General features: G+C 45.0%; 1 protein-coding gene across 1 annotated transcript in view; it reads left to right on the top strand.

The window, feature by feature from the left end:
* The first annotated feature begins 247 nt into the window (after window positions 1-247).
* Window positions 248-18,361, top strand: part of DKK2 (dickkopf WNT signaling pathway inhibitor 2) — a 75,013-nt gene continuing 56,899 nt past the window's right edge. Inside the window, exon 1 of the mRNA XM_056855020.1 lies at window positions 248-499. Within this exon, the coding sequence (XP_056710998.1) occupies window positions 248-499 (252 nt within the window). The remainder of the gene's footprint in view (window positions 500-18,361) is intronic.

Raw genomic sequence — 18,361 nt, 5'->3', positions numbered from 1 at the left:
CCGGGACGACCCCGGACGGGTGGGGAGGGTCCCTGCCGGGCTCCAGCAGCGCTTCCCGGACGGAGCCGCCGTCTCGGCCGTCCCCGCGGCCCTCGGGACCCCCCGGCCCGGCCGCCAAGCGCCCTGCGCCGGGGGAGGCTCCCTGGAGCTGGGCTCGCCGGGCCTCGCTCCCTCCTTCGACGCCGGCCCGGGGAAGCCCCGCCGCCCCGCAGCAGCCCTTCGGCCCGGGGGGAGAGGGGAGGCGATCATGCGGGGCTGGAAGGGCTTCTCCGCCCGCCCGCTCCTCCTCCTGGCCGCGCTGCTGGTGGCGGAGAGCTCCCCGCTGGACGGCGCCAAGGTGAACTCCATCAAGGCCACCCTCATGGGCGAGGCGCCCACCCAGGCCACCAACCGCTCGGCGCCGCTCCACCTCGGACTGGCGGCTCTGGGGGGCGGCAAGAAGGGCAAGATCCTGGGGCAGGGCGGCAAGGCGCTGAAGCACTACCACCGGCAAGGCGAGGTAGGACGCAAAGCTCTCTCGCTCTCTCTCATCCCCTCCTTTCCTTTCCACTTGTTGCTCAGATGCTCAACAGACGGCTAAGCATCACCTAGGTGGCGTTCTCTGCAGGTGAGCCCTATAGGCCAGCGGGTCTTCTGAGGATACAAGGACTGCAGGATCAGACCCACGCGTGGGAGGTTTTGCCTTGGATTTGCCGCTCTTTAGATACACGTTTCCCCCATCTGCATTCTCAAAGCATTTAAGGAGCGGCAAATCCAAGGCAAAACCTCCCGTGCGTTTTCGCCCCAAGATTCACTTTTAGTCCAGTATTCTCTTCCCAGCAGCAGCAAGCCAGGTGCTTCTGGGAAACGGGAAGATGGGGGGACTCCTGCCCCCTGTTGACCCCAGCATCCAGTGCTCAGGAGTGTGACTTCTAGACAGGGAAGCTCCTTCATTCTGGACTCTCAGCGTTTCTCAACCTTTTTACCCTTGCGGAACCCTTGAAATAATGTTTGTGCCTCAGGGAACCCCCTACATATGATTACATATGATTTACATATGGTTAGACTATTCATCACTATTTCTCGCGGAACCCCTAGGGTTGAGAAACACTGCTCTACGTGGTCACTAACTTAGCAATTGTAAAGGAAAGGCGTCTTGCTCAGTCCACACAGCCCTTACTTAGCACAGGAAATGGATAGCTATACTATACTACCCTAATTTTTTCCTCAGTGGGGACCCAAAGGAGCTTTTTTTGGGTCATCAAGTCACAGCTGATTTATGGCGATTTATGGGGTTTTCAAGGCAAGAGACGTTCAGAGGTGGTTTGCCATTGCCTGCCTCCACATCACAACCCTGGTATTCCTTGGTGGTCTCCCTTCCAGATACTGGTCAGGGCCAACCCTACTTAGCTTCTGAGATCCGACGAGATCGGGCTTGCCTGGGCACACAACACCAATATTTTCTTCTCCTTTTTATCCTCACAACAACAAGCCTGTGACACAGGCTAGGCTAAGTGCTTGGCTGAGGTCACTCAGTGAACTTCGATGGCGGAGTAGGAATTCAAACCTGGGTCTTTCAGATCCTAGTCTGATGCTCTAACCACTACACAACACTGGCATTCTCTCTCTCTCTCTCTCTCTCTCTCTTCTCTCTCTCTCTCTCTCTCTCTCTCTCTCTCTCTCTCTCTCTCTCTCTCTCTCCACATGAACACATGCAGTTGCCTTATACGGAATCAGGCCCTTGGTCCATCAAAGTCACTACTGTCTGCTCAGGCCGGCAGAGGCTCTCCAGGGTCTCAGGCAGAGGTCTTTCACATCACCTACTTGCCTAGTCCCTTTAACTGGAGATGCCGGGGATTGAACCTGGGACCTTCTGCATGCCAAGCATAGGCTCCACCACTGAGCCACAGCCCCTCCTGCCATGACACACACACACACAAACTGGGCATAGTAGTGATAACACAGAAGTGATGGCTGCTATAAGAAGCCAAGCGATCACGTTGAATCATCTTGCTATGTGCTGTGTGGCGGAAGCCCTTCCAGTTTGACGAGAAGGCGCCAAAATGCAAAGCTCAGAGTAAAACCACAATGCTGGCAGTCAATTAAAAGCGAGGACTGACTTCCAAGCACACTTACTTGGAAGTAAGCTCGCTGGAAATCAATGGGACTTCCTTCCAAACAGATGTGCAAAGTTTATGTTTCAGATTAGGGAGGCAGTTGTTGCTGTCCCGGCAGAGGCTAATAAGCCTATCAATGCTAGCTCTGTGCTTGGGGACCAACAACCGAAGTCTCGGAGCCCAAACCCTGCTCTCCCTGCTGCTCCGACCCAGATTAAGGTCAGGGAAGGGGAATGAAGGAAGTGTTGCAGTCTGTTTGTCAGTAGTGTTTCTTCCTTGTTTTCTCTCCCTTCTGGCTAAGTAGAAAACTTGAAGGAGACAGAGCAGGAGACTCAGAAACTAACAGAATTTATTCTAGAGTTCCATCTGCAGGGGAAAAATACTGTTAGTCTTGCTGGTTCTTCTGGACTCCTGTCTAATTTTGCTGCAATAGACTAGCATGACTACCCCTCTGGAACAGGCACATTGGTTAGATTAAGTTGACCTAGCCTCTTTATGTAGTCTTGTGTTCTCTGCCAGAGTGACAGATGAGTACTATGTTCTAAACATTATGCACAGGAAGGTATGGATTTGGGGTTTTCCCCCCGCTGAAGGAATATCCCCACCTCGCATATAGTCAGACTCCATCACACTTTGGGTTGCATCCCACATATATGTTCCATTGATGGTGGCGCCTTCCTCCAAGCGCAAGGAGCTGTCCTGTGATGCAAGAGGCTGTTAGTGGAAAAGATCTGTGGGACTCAACCCGACGCTGTGGGCAATGTCCTGGCACTTGGTGAAGCCAAAGGTTCCACATTGAAAGGGCAAATAATACCAAGGTTGATTCTTAACAGACGTCTTTCAAAAGAGAGAAGGAATCTTTAAAACCCCTGGCCAATGGCTTGTTGACCTACTTCACAGCAACTTCTTAATAAAAGGATAAATGTAACCATTTGCTGTGATGGATGCATTGTCCAAAGGAGGAGGGTAAAAACTGTATAGCAATTGCCTGACATTAACAACTTTCTTCTTCCATTAATCTTAAACCCATCATTTGGAGAAAGGGGAACTTTCTGCATAGATTAAAATTTTTTTTTGCTGTCAAGTCACAGCTGATTTATGGTGACCCGTAGGATTTTCAAGGCTAGAGATGTTCAGAGGTGGTTTGCCATTGCCTGCCTCCACACCAGGACCCTGGTATTCCTTGGAGGTCTCCCATCCAAATTCCTGCCAGGGCTGACTCTGCTTAGCTTCCAAGTTCTGACAAGATCAGGCTAGCCTGGGCTATCTAGGTCAGGGCATAGATTGAATAGCCGACAGTATTTTAAGCTGATGCTACGAAATCTGCCCTCTTCCAAAACTCAGCTCCTTTAATGGGTAACAGAAATGACCTGGTAACACTCTTGGGCAAGAAAAGTTTCAGAAACCTTGCATTTACCATTGTCATTCTGTGAAGGCAGGACACACTTCTTTGGGGATGGCAGGGATGGTTACAGGATGAGGGAGAGCAATATTATATAACCCTGAACGAGTGAGGACAGGTAATGCTAGAATGTGGTCCTGAGCAATGTACCAGTCGATTATATTGTCGCCATCTATTGTGATTCTCTACAGTGATTGTTTGATGATAAGGTAGTGGAAGATATATTTTGATGAATTGCCAAATCTTGGTGTTATTCTAATGAATATATGGCAGAGATTTCTGGGAGATTTCTGTGGCACCTCAAAGGCTTAAACAGATGGTGAAGTAGGAGAGTGTGCTTATGCTGCCATAATATCATTGGCGATCCTCTCCCTTCTCCCATTTCCATCTCCATGCCTTACACCATGCTGCCCCGTGTGGTTGGAATGATCTTTATATTTATCAAATGACTTATGGACATAGGAAGCTGTGTTGTACTGAACTGACTGGTCCATCTCGTCTGGTGTTGCCTGCTCTGACTGGCACCTGCCTGAGATCCCTCTGTCCAAGAATGTTTCCTTTCTGTTCTTCCTTGCATTTCTTGCTTCATAATCCCTTTACAACGAAGGGATTTCTTCAGATTCCATCCCAGCCTCACCTTACTTCTGCTTGCATTGGGTCACCTAGCAGATCTATATGAAAGATCTGTGTTTGAGTCCCTGGAGAGGCACTGCCAGTCAGAGTGGATAATACTGAGCTTGATAGGCTGATGGTCTGACCCAACTTCATGTATCCATGTGTTCATCTAATACTCTGTTGTTTCAAGACCATTACTCATGTCCATTTCTAATGTTCTCCCATCCCTGTTTTCTGTACTTTATGTAGATTGACTATGAGGCACATCACATGTATGTTCTGTAGATGACCTACATAATGTTGACATCACCTAATTATCAGTTGGTAGTAGAAGCTGTGATAGGAGCAGTATTTTCCAATGTTGCTTTTACTTCTTTTTACTTATCAGCATTTCCATTTCCACAAATCCATAGCTGGGGTATCATTGACTACATCTGTAAAAGGGTCTGGTGAAAAGATACATTGTACAGTATGGGTGATCTCATGGATTTCTGGGGCAATGCTTGAAAGCTCACTTGTTACTAGGGTCTTGCCTTTAAGGAATAACCATTTTTGTAAGCCAGCTGTAATATATAGAATTACTACATGTGATGCTTTGTGTTATGATGCTTGCAATAATGTCAAATATCTCTTCTAACTATTGAATCAACGGGCCCGGTCAGAGAATTTTTAAATTTTTTGCAGAGAAAGAGCATTAGTAATTAATCTGCAGCCTGAAACTGAACAACTCCCCCAATTAACTATTTGTATAAATTGACCCATAGCAAAACGTGGCAACTGAAAGATCTTCCCATGTGGAATGTAGATCAAGGTTCAACAAGAGGTCCCTACAAGATGAGGACCCATGAGGAATTGGAGGAACCAATGTTAATTGGGAAATTCAATTTGCCCCAACCAAAATCTCCCTTTCCAACATACTATATTCTCTTAGGGGGGTTGATTAAGTCAATTTCCCCATTCTTGTGTTTCCATTCCCACTTCAAGTGATGCACGATTGCCCTTATTGCTTGCTAGAACATGTTCAGTCCTCATCAGGCTGTTCCTTGGAGTTTTCTTTTAATTTACAAAGTCATATTTTGATGAATACCCGGAGAGACCTCTGAGAATGCAGAAACTCCTTCCTTGTCTGTAGATGGCTCCATTTCAGTGCCTTACTGACAAGAACTCATTCAGGAAACATGGTATTAGAGGAAACAAGCTGCATGCGGGAGGATTAACAATTTGTAAATTCGCCCCCCTCCCTCACAAACTATAAACTCTTAGAGTCTGAACAGGCCAATTTGCCTATCTCCCTCCCCCCTGCAACTGATTTCTAACTGCCCTCAATATTCCATGCCACTTAACTAGGGTTGCCAACCTCCAGGTGGTGGCAGGAGATCTTCTGCTATTACAACTGATCACCAGCCGATAGCAATCAGTTCACCTGGAGAAAATGACCGCTTTGGCCATTGGACTCTATGGCATTGAAGTCCTTCCTTCCCTAAACCCCGCCCTCATCAGGCTCTGCCCCAAAAACCTCCTGCCAGTGGTGAAGAGGGACCTGGCAACCCTACACTTAAGGCATGTTAAGTCCTCATCAAGCCTTGGGGAGGTTAATTTATACAGCCATACCTTTTCTGTAAATCCATTGTCTATGAATGGCCATCTTTATTTTGTGATCGACTCAGACCTGCCACTTTACTATACCGACCTTGATCATATTGGTTTCATTATCTCTTGCTAAGACAATGTACATCTTTATCTATACTGCTTACTTGAAAATAGGTAACTCCTCTGAAGTCAGTGGGGTTTATTGCCAGGAAAATGACAGCTCTAAGGATCAGAAGTTAAAAAAAAAAGTTGCTGGTGGCAGTAGAAAATCCTTGGGGACACATGCCCATAGGAAATGCACAATCAGCCACAAGAAGCCTCTGAACTTGCAGTCTTGTATTACAGCCAGTATATTAAGGACAAGTGAAGTGATCATTCTTCCGTTACTCCAGTTGATCCCCCTTGAAATTGGTACAACTTTAATGTTTCTGTGCAGCTGTCCCCTCTTCTGCTGATCTTCCTGGCTTCAAAGCTGGAAATGGCTGCGTTTAAGCATCATGCCTTCTAGCCTCCCAAACAGTACATGACATTTTAATAATTTTGTTTTAAATGGACCTTTATTAGATTAGTGGCCTTCCTCAACTTGTTTAGACTGTAAGACATTGTTTGGGGAACACAAGAACTTGTTTGTTGAAAGAGCAGGTCTGTCTACTTCTCTTTGCTTTTTGTGTTTCTTTAGGCTTTATAAGAGTTTGTTTATTTAGTTGAATTACGATGTTACAGATTGCCTCCTTTACAATGAGAGAGAATGACTTTGGATACAGATGAGAGCCGAACAGCAGAAAACATATTGATTAAAGTCTGGCTTGCTGTTAGAAAGCTATGAAAGGTAGCCCATTATAGATTAATGGGCTACCTTTCATAGAATCAAAGAGGCGAAGCAGGACAGCCCATCCAGTCCAATTTCATGCTCAACACAGAAAATCCAAAGCCAGAGCATCCCTGAGCGATGGCTGATACCCCCTCCACCCACGGCAATTGATTCTGGTTCACATGATTAAAAATCAAAAGAATATTAGACAATGTATGTTGAGTTAGGCTGATGAATCTGTGTGCCTGCCAAATCTTTCTTTAGTAGATGTAGCTTGTGTGCAATTGTGTGTGTGTGATCTGCTATTGATAAAGCAAGGATGAGGCACAATCCACACTGCATTCCATCATCTAATTCCATCATCTCATCATCTCCTCTTACATGTCTGTGGGTGGGCCATTCTACACAGTCTGTCGCAAGAAACCCAGGCTTCCTACTGAGTTTGTACACGACGCCCTGGTCGACATTGCATGCAGCCATTTTTAATTGTGACTTTTGCAGTGTTAAACAGCCTCATAAAAATGGGGATCGGGATGATTCAGCAGCAGCCTGAGTTGCTTTAATAACAACTGCCCATTCCTTCCATTCACCCAGGTTTTTAATCAGGTGGAGGAAATGGGTTAGTAAAAGATTAAAGAAGGACCGGTTGGGATATTCAGCAGGGACACAACCTCCTGGTGGTAGAAAATGCTGTCAAGGTTTAGCCGACTTATGGTGACCTCGTGGGGCTTCCAAGGCAAGAGACATTCAGAGGTGGGTTGCCAGTGCCTTCCTCTACACAGCAACCCTGGTATTCCTTAGTGGTCTCTCATTCAAGTAGTAGCCAGGGCCAATCTTGCTTAGCTTCCAAGGTCTGACAAAATTGAGCTATCTTGGGCCATCCAGGTCAGGGTAATCTCCTACTGCTCCATTAACCTTAAAAAGTAAAGACAGGCTCTTTGGCTACCCTGTTGAGCCAGGATTTGAACTCAGGGCACCCCCATTTAAAGCAAACAGTGAAACTTTGGCCAGCTGGCCTGGAGGAACAAAACTGCCCTGTCCCTTTTATAGATGCTTAATGTGTGGAAATGGGTAGTTGATGCTTTTCATGGAGGTAAATGACATTATTTGGTATTTACTGCACATCAAACTGATACTGAAGGGACAGCTAGAAGGATCAATTTAAAAGTGGCAACCCTAGCTTCAGATAATTCTCATTGTCATATGTTACCCATAAACTCTCTCAACTTCTGTTTCTTCCTGTATTGGCCTGCTGGACGAAATAGTTTACTGTGTGATCTCATTTCTGATACTGATTTAGGGTTGCTACAGGCTAGCCTGGTCTTGTCAGATCTCAGAAGCTAAGCAGGTTTGGCCCTGGTTAGTACTTGGATGGCAGACCACCAAGGAGGTCCAGCATTGTTATGCATAGATAGGCAAAAGCAAACCACCTCTGGATGTCTCTTGCCTTGAAAACCCTATGGGGTTGCAGTATGTTGGCTGCAACTTGACGGTCTTGTCTGCAGCCATGAAAAGGACAGGATTTTTTTCTCCTCTCACTATTTACCTACTGGGAAAAGCTTCACTGTCAACATTTCTGGTTGTCACACAGCTGTTATAGGCACAGAGTGGTATTGAATCAGGGGACACTGAGATTCAACCCCAGAGCAGGAAGAGATGCTTAGCTCATCCTATTGTTGCCTTTGATTCTCTCAACCGTGAAAACCCAAGGCTCCAAGGCTACGTAGAAACCACATGCTTTGTCCAAAGCTCTGTTCCTAATTCAAGATTTGCTGCAGCAGCCTGTACTTCTTCAGGAGCATGGGAATGCATTCTGCACATGCTCAGAAGGAATTCTGATTTGTTACTTTATTTGTTCCTGTTCTAGTACTCCAACAAGTTTCTGAGATTCAGCCCTGGTGAACTATGCTTTGAAGATTCCTCTGGTGGCAGTGCAGCTAGATTTGAGTCCAGTAGTGCCTTAGAGACCAACAAGATGTTTTGGGGTAACAGCTGTTGAGAGTCAAAGCTCCCTTTGTCAGATACAGATGGTGCCAGTGATTCACAGTTCTGTTGTTCATAGCTACCCATTTCTTTCAATGTGTAATTTAATAGCTAATGTGTGCCTATGTATAGAAGGCCCTGGGGTCCTAAACTGGCAGGTCTAAACGTGGAAGCAGCTACAAGTAAACTCTGGGCATAGAGGCCCAGCTGGCCTGCTGGACCGACTAGTTTACCTCAGTGTGAAAGCCAGCATGGTGTAGTGGTTAAGAGCAGTGGTTTGGAGTGGTGGAGTCTGATCTGGAGAACCTGGTTTGATTCCCCACTCCTCCACATGAGCGGCGGAGGCTAATCTGGTGAACTGGATTTGTTTCCATGCTCCTACACATGAAGCCAGCTGGGTGGCCTTGGGCTAGCCACAGTTCTATTAAAAGCTCTCTCAGCCTCACCTACCTCACAGGGTGTCTGTTTGGGGAGGGGAAGGGAAGGTGATTGTAAGCCAGTTTGAGTCTCCCTTAAGTAGTGTAGAGAAAGTCGGCATATAAAAACCAACTCTTCTTCTCATTTTTGATTCTGATTTTGGGTATAACTATGTGATAAGCCAAATACGTGTTGGGCCACAGGTGCATGTACACTGGAGGACGTTATTTTAAAAGGTGATGGCTCATTCAGCACTCAGAGGGGGGAGAAGCAAAAGCAGGGTGGGAGGGAAACCAGAAGCTCCTTCTCCACCATCACAGAGGTGAGCCAATGAGCATTTTTTAATGTACATCCGACTTCAAGCCCAGACCATACAAAAAAATGTATGCTTGCTTACTTTTTGTGTGTCACTGTTGTCTCTTCCTTCCTCCCTGCTCTGTTAGAAAAAACAGGCACCAGTGATGGCACCTTCTCATATGGAGCCACCTTTGATTTATTGCATTTTTAATAAGCTAACTTGAAAGGGGAAACAGCCTCAGTGTCTTTTATTATCTCTTCTGTAATAAGCACCAGCCTGTAGTCATGATCAGAGCCTTTCCTACTTGGTTGAGCCATGTACAAAATCTAATAAGATGGGATGAAGTTTGATTGGATGGTCTTGTAATTCAGACCAGTAATGCAAGGAAAAGAGTGAAGGATTGGCAGGATAATGAGTCCCCCTTTACAGTGGAACTCCCCTTTTAGATTGCAAAGTCCCAGTGGCAAATAGAAGATTTTATGACCCCCTCCCCCCCAATTCATATTTTGCATCAGAGCTATTCAAATCAGTTGTGAAAATATATGGAAGGCTGGTACATAAGGCAGAAGGGCTGTTAGGCTGCATACACAGATCACACAAGCACATGATTAGGGTTGCCAATCTCCAGGTGGTGGCTGGAGATCTCCAGCTATTCCAAGAGATCTCCAGGCAACAGAAAACAGTTTACCTGGAGAAAATGGCCAATTTGGAAGGTGGACTCTGGCATTATACCCAATTGAAGTACCTCCCCTCCTCTGACCTTCCTCAGGCTCCATCCCCAAATTTCCAGGTATTTCCCAACCCAGAGCTGACAACCTACACATGAAGCTGCCTTATACTGAAGCCATTGGTCTCTCAATGTCAGTATTGTCTACTCAGACTGGCAGTGGCTGTTCAGGGTCTTAGGCAGAGGTCTTTCATGTCACTTACTACATCATTCCTTTTAACTGGAGATGGCAGGGCCTGGACCCTGGGCTTTCTGTATGCCAAGCAGATGTTCTACCACTAGGATTGCCAACCTCCAGGTACTAGGTGGAGATCGCTTGCTATTACAACTGACCTCTTTAAAAAAAAAATCTTATACATATCCATACATTCAATTAACATTATCATGTAATCCCTTCTAAACCTATGTTTAACCTACTATGTATTGTACTACTACCTAATTTTGCTGTGACTTCCCCTCTTCCTTCTTCTACTTCTAATTTGTCTCCGTAATCCTCTTTGCAATTATCTTCTAATTCTTTATAAAACATTCTACAATTGTTAAAAAATTTCTAGAGTCGTTGTTTTGTTCCGGTGCAGATCCTAATAGTTCTTTTTTGTACTTTCTCATAAATTTCCCAACATCTTCTTTGGTTGTTATGGTAACTTTCACTTCCTTATAAGTAAAAGTTAGACCTTGTGGTAACAACCACCTATATTTGATTCCACTCTTTCTCAAAGTTGATGTAAAATCCTTGAACAATGCCTGTTTTGTCATCAAATGTCTTGGGATGTCCTTTAACAAGATTAGTGGATTACCTTCCAAAATTATTGGATCTTTGTAGTGATGTTGCATCTTTCATTCTGATATCATAAAAGGATATCATCACATCTCTTGCTTTTGCTTTTTAAATTCGGAGGCAAGGGCATCCTGTAAATTCTATTCACAGCATTGTCCAGGTCCTGTTCATTTAGGTGGAACATCCCAGCCAGCTCTTTTATCAGTGATTCTCTGGTGGCTCCACAATCTTCAGGCAGATTTCGTATGCGTAAATTGGGCTCTCTGACTTTCACATCCATCATTGCCAATTGGTCTTTCGTGGATTCCTCTTGTAATTGCAATTTATCCATTTGCTTATCATGCATTTCCACCTTTTTCTTGACTTCTTTATGTTCTTCAGTCATTTTCTTAAGGGTCATCCATTGCCTTCATATCCGTTTGTAGTGTAGTCATCTGGGTCTTCATCTCAACTTCTTTTGTAACATTGTCCATTTTTCCAACCAGCAGCTCCGTTTGCTGTGTCATTTGTTTTTCCATAAGTTTGGTAAAGGTCTCAGTCTGTCTGGCCAAGAGATCTTGCATTTTTTTATCCTACTTATCCATTGCTATGTCTGTGGCTGGCTTAGCTGTTGCTGGGCTATGAAAAGATCCCGAACTTTGCCTTGGTGCAGACATACAAACTAGCAGCTCTTGAGTTAGATATAAAAGTGGCTCCAATCCAGTTAGGCTTTGGTACTCCAATTGCCATACATCCTCTCACCTATTTCGCTTAATTTATTTGGAATTTAACTTTCAGTTTATTGTAAAAAACCAAATTTTAAAAATTCATATACCATAGAGTATCAGGACCCTCTAGGTCGGCTTCTAGGACAGGACTATTACAACTGATCTCCAGCCGATAGAGATCAGTTCACCTGGAGAAAATGGCTGCTTTGGCAATTGAACTCTATGGCATTGAAGTCCCTCTCCTACCCCAACCCCGCCCTCCTCAGGCTCCTCCCCAAAAATCTCCCGCCAGTGCTGAAGAGGGACCTGGCAACCCTATCTACTACTTTGCCACATCCCCTCCCACATTACTGGATATGGTGCTAACATTTGTGCTACAGCAATTTTCTGTGATTAGATTTTCCTTTGAGGACAGGACAATCCCTGCAGATTGTACTATGCCAATAAAGGCATTTGAAATTTGACAGGACAATCCATTTGCAAAAGATGGCTATAGTGCAATGGCCAATGATGTATGGATGCAACTTCACTTTGGAAGGAAGCTCCACTGAAAATTGCCAAGCAAAGGTAATTAGCACAGAGTATAATTTGCCGGTCATCATGTCTGTGAAACAAAAAGCTTGCCTATACAATTGCTAGGAACCAGATGGTGAAATGTAGACTAAAAACCTACTTGTGCTTCCTACATTGTTATATATGTACTGCTGCTGGTGCAAAAGGATGTCAGCATGGTGTTGTGGTTGGAGTGCTGGACTAGGATCTGGGAGACCCAGATTTGAATCCCCACTCTGCCATGTTAGTTTGCTAGGTGACTTTGTGCCAGTCACAAACTCTCAGTCTAACCTACCTCACATGGTTGTTGTCAGGATGAAATGGAATAGAAAAGAATGATGTAAGCCATTTTGGTAGGGTTGCCAGCTGCGGGTTGGGAAATACCTGGAGATTTTGGTGGTGGAGCCTGAGGAGGGACTTCATCAGGATCTAATGGCATACAACCCACCCTCCAAAGCAGCCATTTTCTCCAGGTGAGCTGATCCCTGGAGATCAGTTGTAATTTCAGGAGATCTCCAGGCCCCACCTGGAGGTTGACAACTCTGCATTTTGGGTTGCCATCAAGGAGAAAAGTGGGGTATAAATAAAACAGGAAAACGTTTGTGCCAAAAGGGAAAGGGAAAGGGGAGGGGTTTGCAAGACATCTGGGATTTCTATACACCTGAATGCTTCTTTCCATATGTTCACATTTAACTAAGAATATTATCCTACAAACAGTAATATAATGAAATCAGCCAGTCTATTTGTGGATGAATTTATGAATTGATATTTCATTATTTGCAGGCTAGCTTTGGCATCCACCTGCCTTTCCACCCTAATATCTTGCACTAGGGGTGTGTATATCAATACACCCAAAATGAAAATAAACCCAAAATTAGCTGTTTAGGCAATATTCAATTCATAAATTCATCTACAAATAAACTGGCTGGTTTCATTATATTACTGTTTGTAGGATAATATTCTTAGTTAAGTGTGAACATATGGAAAGAAGCATTCAGGTGTATAGAAATCCCAGATGTCTTGCAAACCCCTCCCCTTTCCCTTTTGGCACAAATGTTTATTTAGTGTGCTGGAAAAATTTTAGCCAGTCAGCAAGCAGATGTCCTATCACATGACTGATGCAACTAATAGGAAACTCCCAGTTCTGAATCACAAATGACATATAACAGTTTACTATCCACTTATGGGTGGGACACTTTTCCATCCAAGGTTTTTGAGGAACACATGCCAATAACAAATAAAATAATGAAGATCAGGATCTTTTCATGATGAATCCAGGGACTCCACTTGTGACAATATTATTCGCAGAGAAATAATTTAACCAGACCAGTGCTATTCTGAGAGAGTCTATGCTGTACTATATTTAGGGCTTGTGTTTGTTCAGAATCTGTGGGTTGTGTCCCCCCCCCCCCGAAGTGACTCCTATTGTCCCCAGAAGGAGCAACAAAGTAAAACTGGACACCAGCCCTCTTTCTATGGTTCCCAAAGCAGAACCTAGTGATATTTTGTTGCCTCATATGCATCTTGTTAAGAGTAATGTGTTCACTGAAGCACAACAGCTGTCTGTCAAAAGTTAGGTTAAAAATTCACTCTGTATTAAAAGTTTCATTGGAAGGACTATGCTTCTTAACTCAGTAAAAATGTTTTTGCTATTGTCTGAATTAATACAGTGCTTCCAAAATGCTTTTTAGGAGTGCTTGTAAAAACTTTGGGCTTGTTCTCCCCCTCTTTTGCTGTCTTCCAGAACTTCCCTCGTAAGGAAATGGCTTTTTAACCAAAGAATCCTCTTGAAATTATATATTTTTTTCCAAGGGGGTCCCTACCACAGCAGCTGCAGCAAATTGCAAATGAACTTTAGTCTCAATTGGATCTGTAGGTTTAAAAGTACGACTGACCAAGTAAATATAACTTATAGGACAACTGGAATTGGCTGTTACTGCAGTGAGTTTTTCCAGCTGAATAAGTATTATACACATATTTATCTCTGGGCTCCCTGATGCCAGAAGATTGGAGAAATTGCCTCCCTCAGCTGAATTCCATTTTATTTCAGCTTCTCTTTTGAACTTCTTCTGTAAGATTTGCCTAGGGTTACATTTCTGATAACTCGTTTTTGCCTCAAACATTTCCCATTCCTCTTTGAACAAGAAAGTACAGAGCAGATTTGCCCTTTCAGATTAGGCGGGAAGGTTGAGAGGGACATTCCCTACACAGTTGAAAAGTGTTTGCTCATGTATTTTCAAGACTAAGTTAGAGCACTTTGTGTCTTTTTTTTATAACCCAGAGTAACACAGAAGTGTTACCATACAGGTCGGTCATCCTTTTTTAAGTCAAAGGATTTGCTGTGCTTTTGGCATGCATACCAGGTCTACAAAGCCATTTCAATGTTTACAGTAATAGCTTCTCAGTGTGTGGGTTGGCCAAAAAGTCAAACTTAGTTCTCACACAACACAGCAAATGTGGTGAGAAAGTCTGCTAGGCTGTACCCCTTCAGAGGCTTCAAATGAAATGAGAGTTCAAAGTCAACAACTGCTATTACCCTAACAATAATAAATAAAAGGACCTCTGTAAATTGTCAATTTTGGTCACTAAAAAGAAGGTACTAGCTTAGCCCTCTGCCCTCCCTGAATGGTGCCTGTACAGGTAAAGCAATACCAGTGTGGTATAGTGGAGAGAGTAGCAGACTTGGACTTTGGGTGATCTTCCAGCGTGGTGTAGTGGCCAATAGCACCATTTCCTCATTGGACCGGAGCAAAGGAGGTTTTTCCCCAAAAAAACCTCAAGCTTAAAGGGGAACGTAAGAAGAGCCCTGTTGGATCAAACCGGTAGTCCATCTAGTCTAGCATCCTGTCTCACACAGTGGCAAGCCAGTTCCTATGGGGCACAGAGGCTGAGACCTTCCCCTGATGTTGCCTCCTGGCAGTGTTATTAGGGTTGCCAACTGCCAGGTAGTCGCCAGTTGAGAAGAGGGACCTGGCAACCCTAAGTGTTATTCTGAGGCTTACTGTTTCTGAATAAGGAGGTTCCCTTTAGTCACCATGGCTAGTAGCTACTGATAGATCTATCCTTCATTAATCTAATAGGGCTGTCAAAAAAAAAATTCGGTACAGTTCGGATTCGGCCGAATTTGGCCCTTGTGGGTTCGGTACGTGCCGAAGTCCGAACTCCCCCACTTTGGATCTGTTCAATTCGGCGGGAATTCAAAGTTCAAAAAAAAAATTCGGCCAAATAAAGCCATTAAAAACACAATCGCGCCTTTCCGCGGCTCTGGGGGGGGAGCATTTTTGGGCTTAGAGGTCCCAAACTTTCAGCAGAGCTTCAAAGGACGTATATTGAAAGACTCCCCAAGTTTTGTAAAGATTGGGTCAGGGGGGGGCTGAGATATGGGCCCTGAAAGGGGTCCCCCCCACCCTTAATGTGCATCTCTCAGCAGAGCTTGCCGCCCACGCTCAAAGCTCCCAGCCCCGACAACAGTTTGCAAAGCAACTCAACTTGTAAAACAACACCTTTGCAACAGGGAAAAACCAGAAGACACACAACTGAAACCTCCCCCCTCAAACCAGGGAGCGAGAGACTCGAGGGGGAACACACACCCCAGGCAGAACCGACGAAAGCCCCCTTTGGCTTCCCCCCCACCCACAGAAACTGCTCCCTCCCCACACACACACAGACTCTGCTTTCCCCCCCACACACACACATACACAGGAGAAAAATTATAGATTAAAGCCCCCAAAGGGGTCTTACTGTGGCTGTCTTCTGTTCCATCAAGAGGGGCTGAAGAGGACTTGTAATCCAAGATGATTCCAATTAGGCACGGGAGGTTTTCTTTGGAGAAGATGCACAGGATCGGCTGATCCATTCATCCCAAAAGGGGAAAGGGGAAAGGGGAAAGCCCATATCTCGGGACCCCCTGACCCAATGTTCACAAAACTTGGGGGGTATCTTAACAACACTGGTCTGAAACTCCGCTCAAAGTTTGGGATCTGCGCCCCCCAAAAATGCGCCCCCTGCAGCCATGGAAAGAGAAAAGGGGGGGAGGCGATATTTCTGCCCCCACTGAACCCATCTTTACAAAACTTGGGTAGTATCTTAAGAATAATTGACTGAAGCTATGCTAAAAGTTTGGGGGCTATATCCCCAAAAAAGCGCTCCCTGCAGCCACATAAATGGAAAAAGGGGGGAGGGAAAAGGGGGAGAGCCCATATCTTGAGACCCCCTAACCCAATGTTTACAAAACTTGGGGGGTATCTTATGAACACTGGTCTGAAACTCCGCTCAAAGTTTGGGATCTGTACCCCCAAAAATGCGCCCCCTGCAGCCATGGAAAGAAAAAGGGGGGAGCCCATATCTCGGGACCCCCTGACCCAATGTTTACAAAACTTGGGGGGTATCTTAAGAAGCTTCATCTGAAGTTCCAGTGAAAGTTTTGTGTCTGTACCCCAAAAAATACGCCCCCTGCAGCCACAGAAAGGAGCGAATGTGCACAAGCACCCCCCCACACACACACACACGAGGATTTCGCTCGCTCTCGCTCTCTCCCTGGCCGGGCCGCACATCAGCTGATTCCTCCAGTACTCAATCCTGACTGATTGGCCAGAAGAAGACCCAGCTTGCCCACCGATTGGCCGGGGGAGGAGAATGCTGCTAACTGACGGTTATGCTGCTTACTGACGGCCAAATTTGCCGAATTTATTCACCAACTCCCAAATTCGCTGAATTCGGCCCCCCCGGTTGCCCGCCAGTTTTGAGTTCGGTTCCTCCCCAACTAAAAACCACCGAATCAGGGGAAATTTGGCTGATTTTCAGTTCGGGCCGAACCGAATTGACAGCCCTACTATCTAATCTCCTTTTAAAGCTGTCTATGCCTGTGGTCATCACTACATCTTCTGGCTGCGAATTCCATATTTTAATCACTCGTTGTGTAAAGAAGTATTTCTTTTGTCTGTCTTGAATCTACTGCCTGTCAGCTTCACTGGATACGCTCAAGTTCTAGTATTTTGGGAGAGAGAGAAAAAGTTCTTTGTCAACTGTTTCCACCCCATGGATAATTTTATAAACCTATCATGTCTTCCCTTAGTCGCCTCTTCTAAACTGAAATCAGCCTTTCCTAATAAGAAAGGTTCAGCAACCCCCTAGTTGCCTTCTTCTGTCCTTTTTTTCTGCAATGTCCTTTTTGAGATTTTCTGGGGTAAGCCTAGGGTTGCCAACCTCCAGGTACTAGCTACAGCTCTCCTGCTATTACAACTGATCTCCAGCCAATAGACATCCGTTCAGCTGGAGAAAATGGCCACTTTGACAATTAGACTCTATGGCATTGAAGTCCCTCCCTCCTCAAACCCCACCCTCCTCAGGTTCTGCCCTAGAATCCTCCTGCTGGTGGCAGAGAAACATGGCAACCCTAGGAAAGCCCCTGAAGCCTCATGCATCAGGGTAGTCAACTCTTTTTATTCTGAATCTTGAATGGCTCTCATGTATATCATTGTATGCTTCCCCATCTTCGTTTAGGGCTGTCAGATAGATCTAGGGCTCCTGTACTTTTAACATTGACTCAATTAAATTATCCTGTGCTGCAATTAAGCTGCTTTTAATGACCATCTTTGGCATTCTTGGCAGCTGCCTTCTAACTCCCAGCACATGCCCATGGGTAGGCAAATGAATGACATGTGCAGGGGTCTGTGTTCAAGTATTCCAAATTGCATGCAGAAAGTCAAAGCATCAGCTCAGCACTTGATGTAACCCTGCAGACGACCTGTATGAAATACCCTTAGCTGTTACTCTGGAAGTTGCTATGAGAACCTGTTGTGGAAGGGTTGTAAACTGGATCTCTTGTAAAGCTGATGTTTAATGAGACTGCAATTGTGTTTAAGGTTTTCTTGTTAGCGTTTCAAGAAATGACATCTGGGTAACAAAAAATGAGAAACATACTTACTGGATTGGGGATACAATTCTGGGTAGCAATGGGTGTGAACAAGAGCATGGGTGGACTGTAAGGTAAAGCCAGTGTGATGCAGCAGCAAAAAAGGCTTATGCAATCATGGAGCGTATCAATAGAGACATAACATCTGAATTCCAAGATGTCATAGTCCTGCTGTACATTGCATTGGTCAGGCCACACCTGGAGTATTGTGTGCCGTTCTGGAGGCCTCACTTGAAAAGGATATGGAGAGATGAACACTATTTGTCTGAAAATTGGCATATAAATAATGTATAATCGATTGTCAGCCTTCTAAGTGGAAACACTTAAGTTTTTGCTGTACCTGCAACATTCAAGAGCAGCCCAACATCTGCCCATCTTTTCTTGCCTTGCCTTGTCTTTTTCCCATCATCCTTGTAATTCTCACTATAAAACGACAACTGAAAGGAGGTTACAAAAACCCTACCAATGACA

This window comes from Euleptes europaea, chromosome 9 (assembly GCF_029931775.1).
Source record: "Euleptes europaea isolate rEulEur1 chromosome 9, rEulEur1.hap1, whole genome shotgun sequence".
NCBI lineage: Eukaryota > Metazoa > Chordata > Lepidosauria > Squamata > Sphaerodactylidae > Euleptes > Euleptes europaea.
The sequence above is the reverse complement of the archived record's forward strand: the minus strand, read 5'-3'. Positions and strand labels throughout refer to the sequence as shown.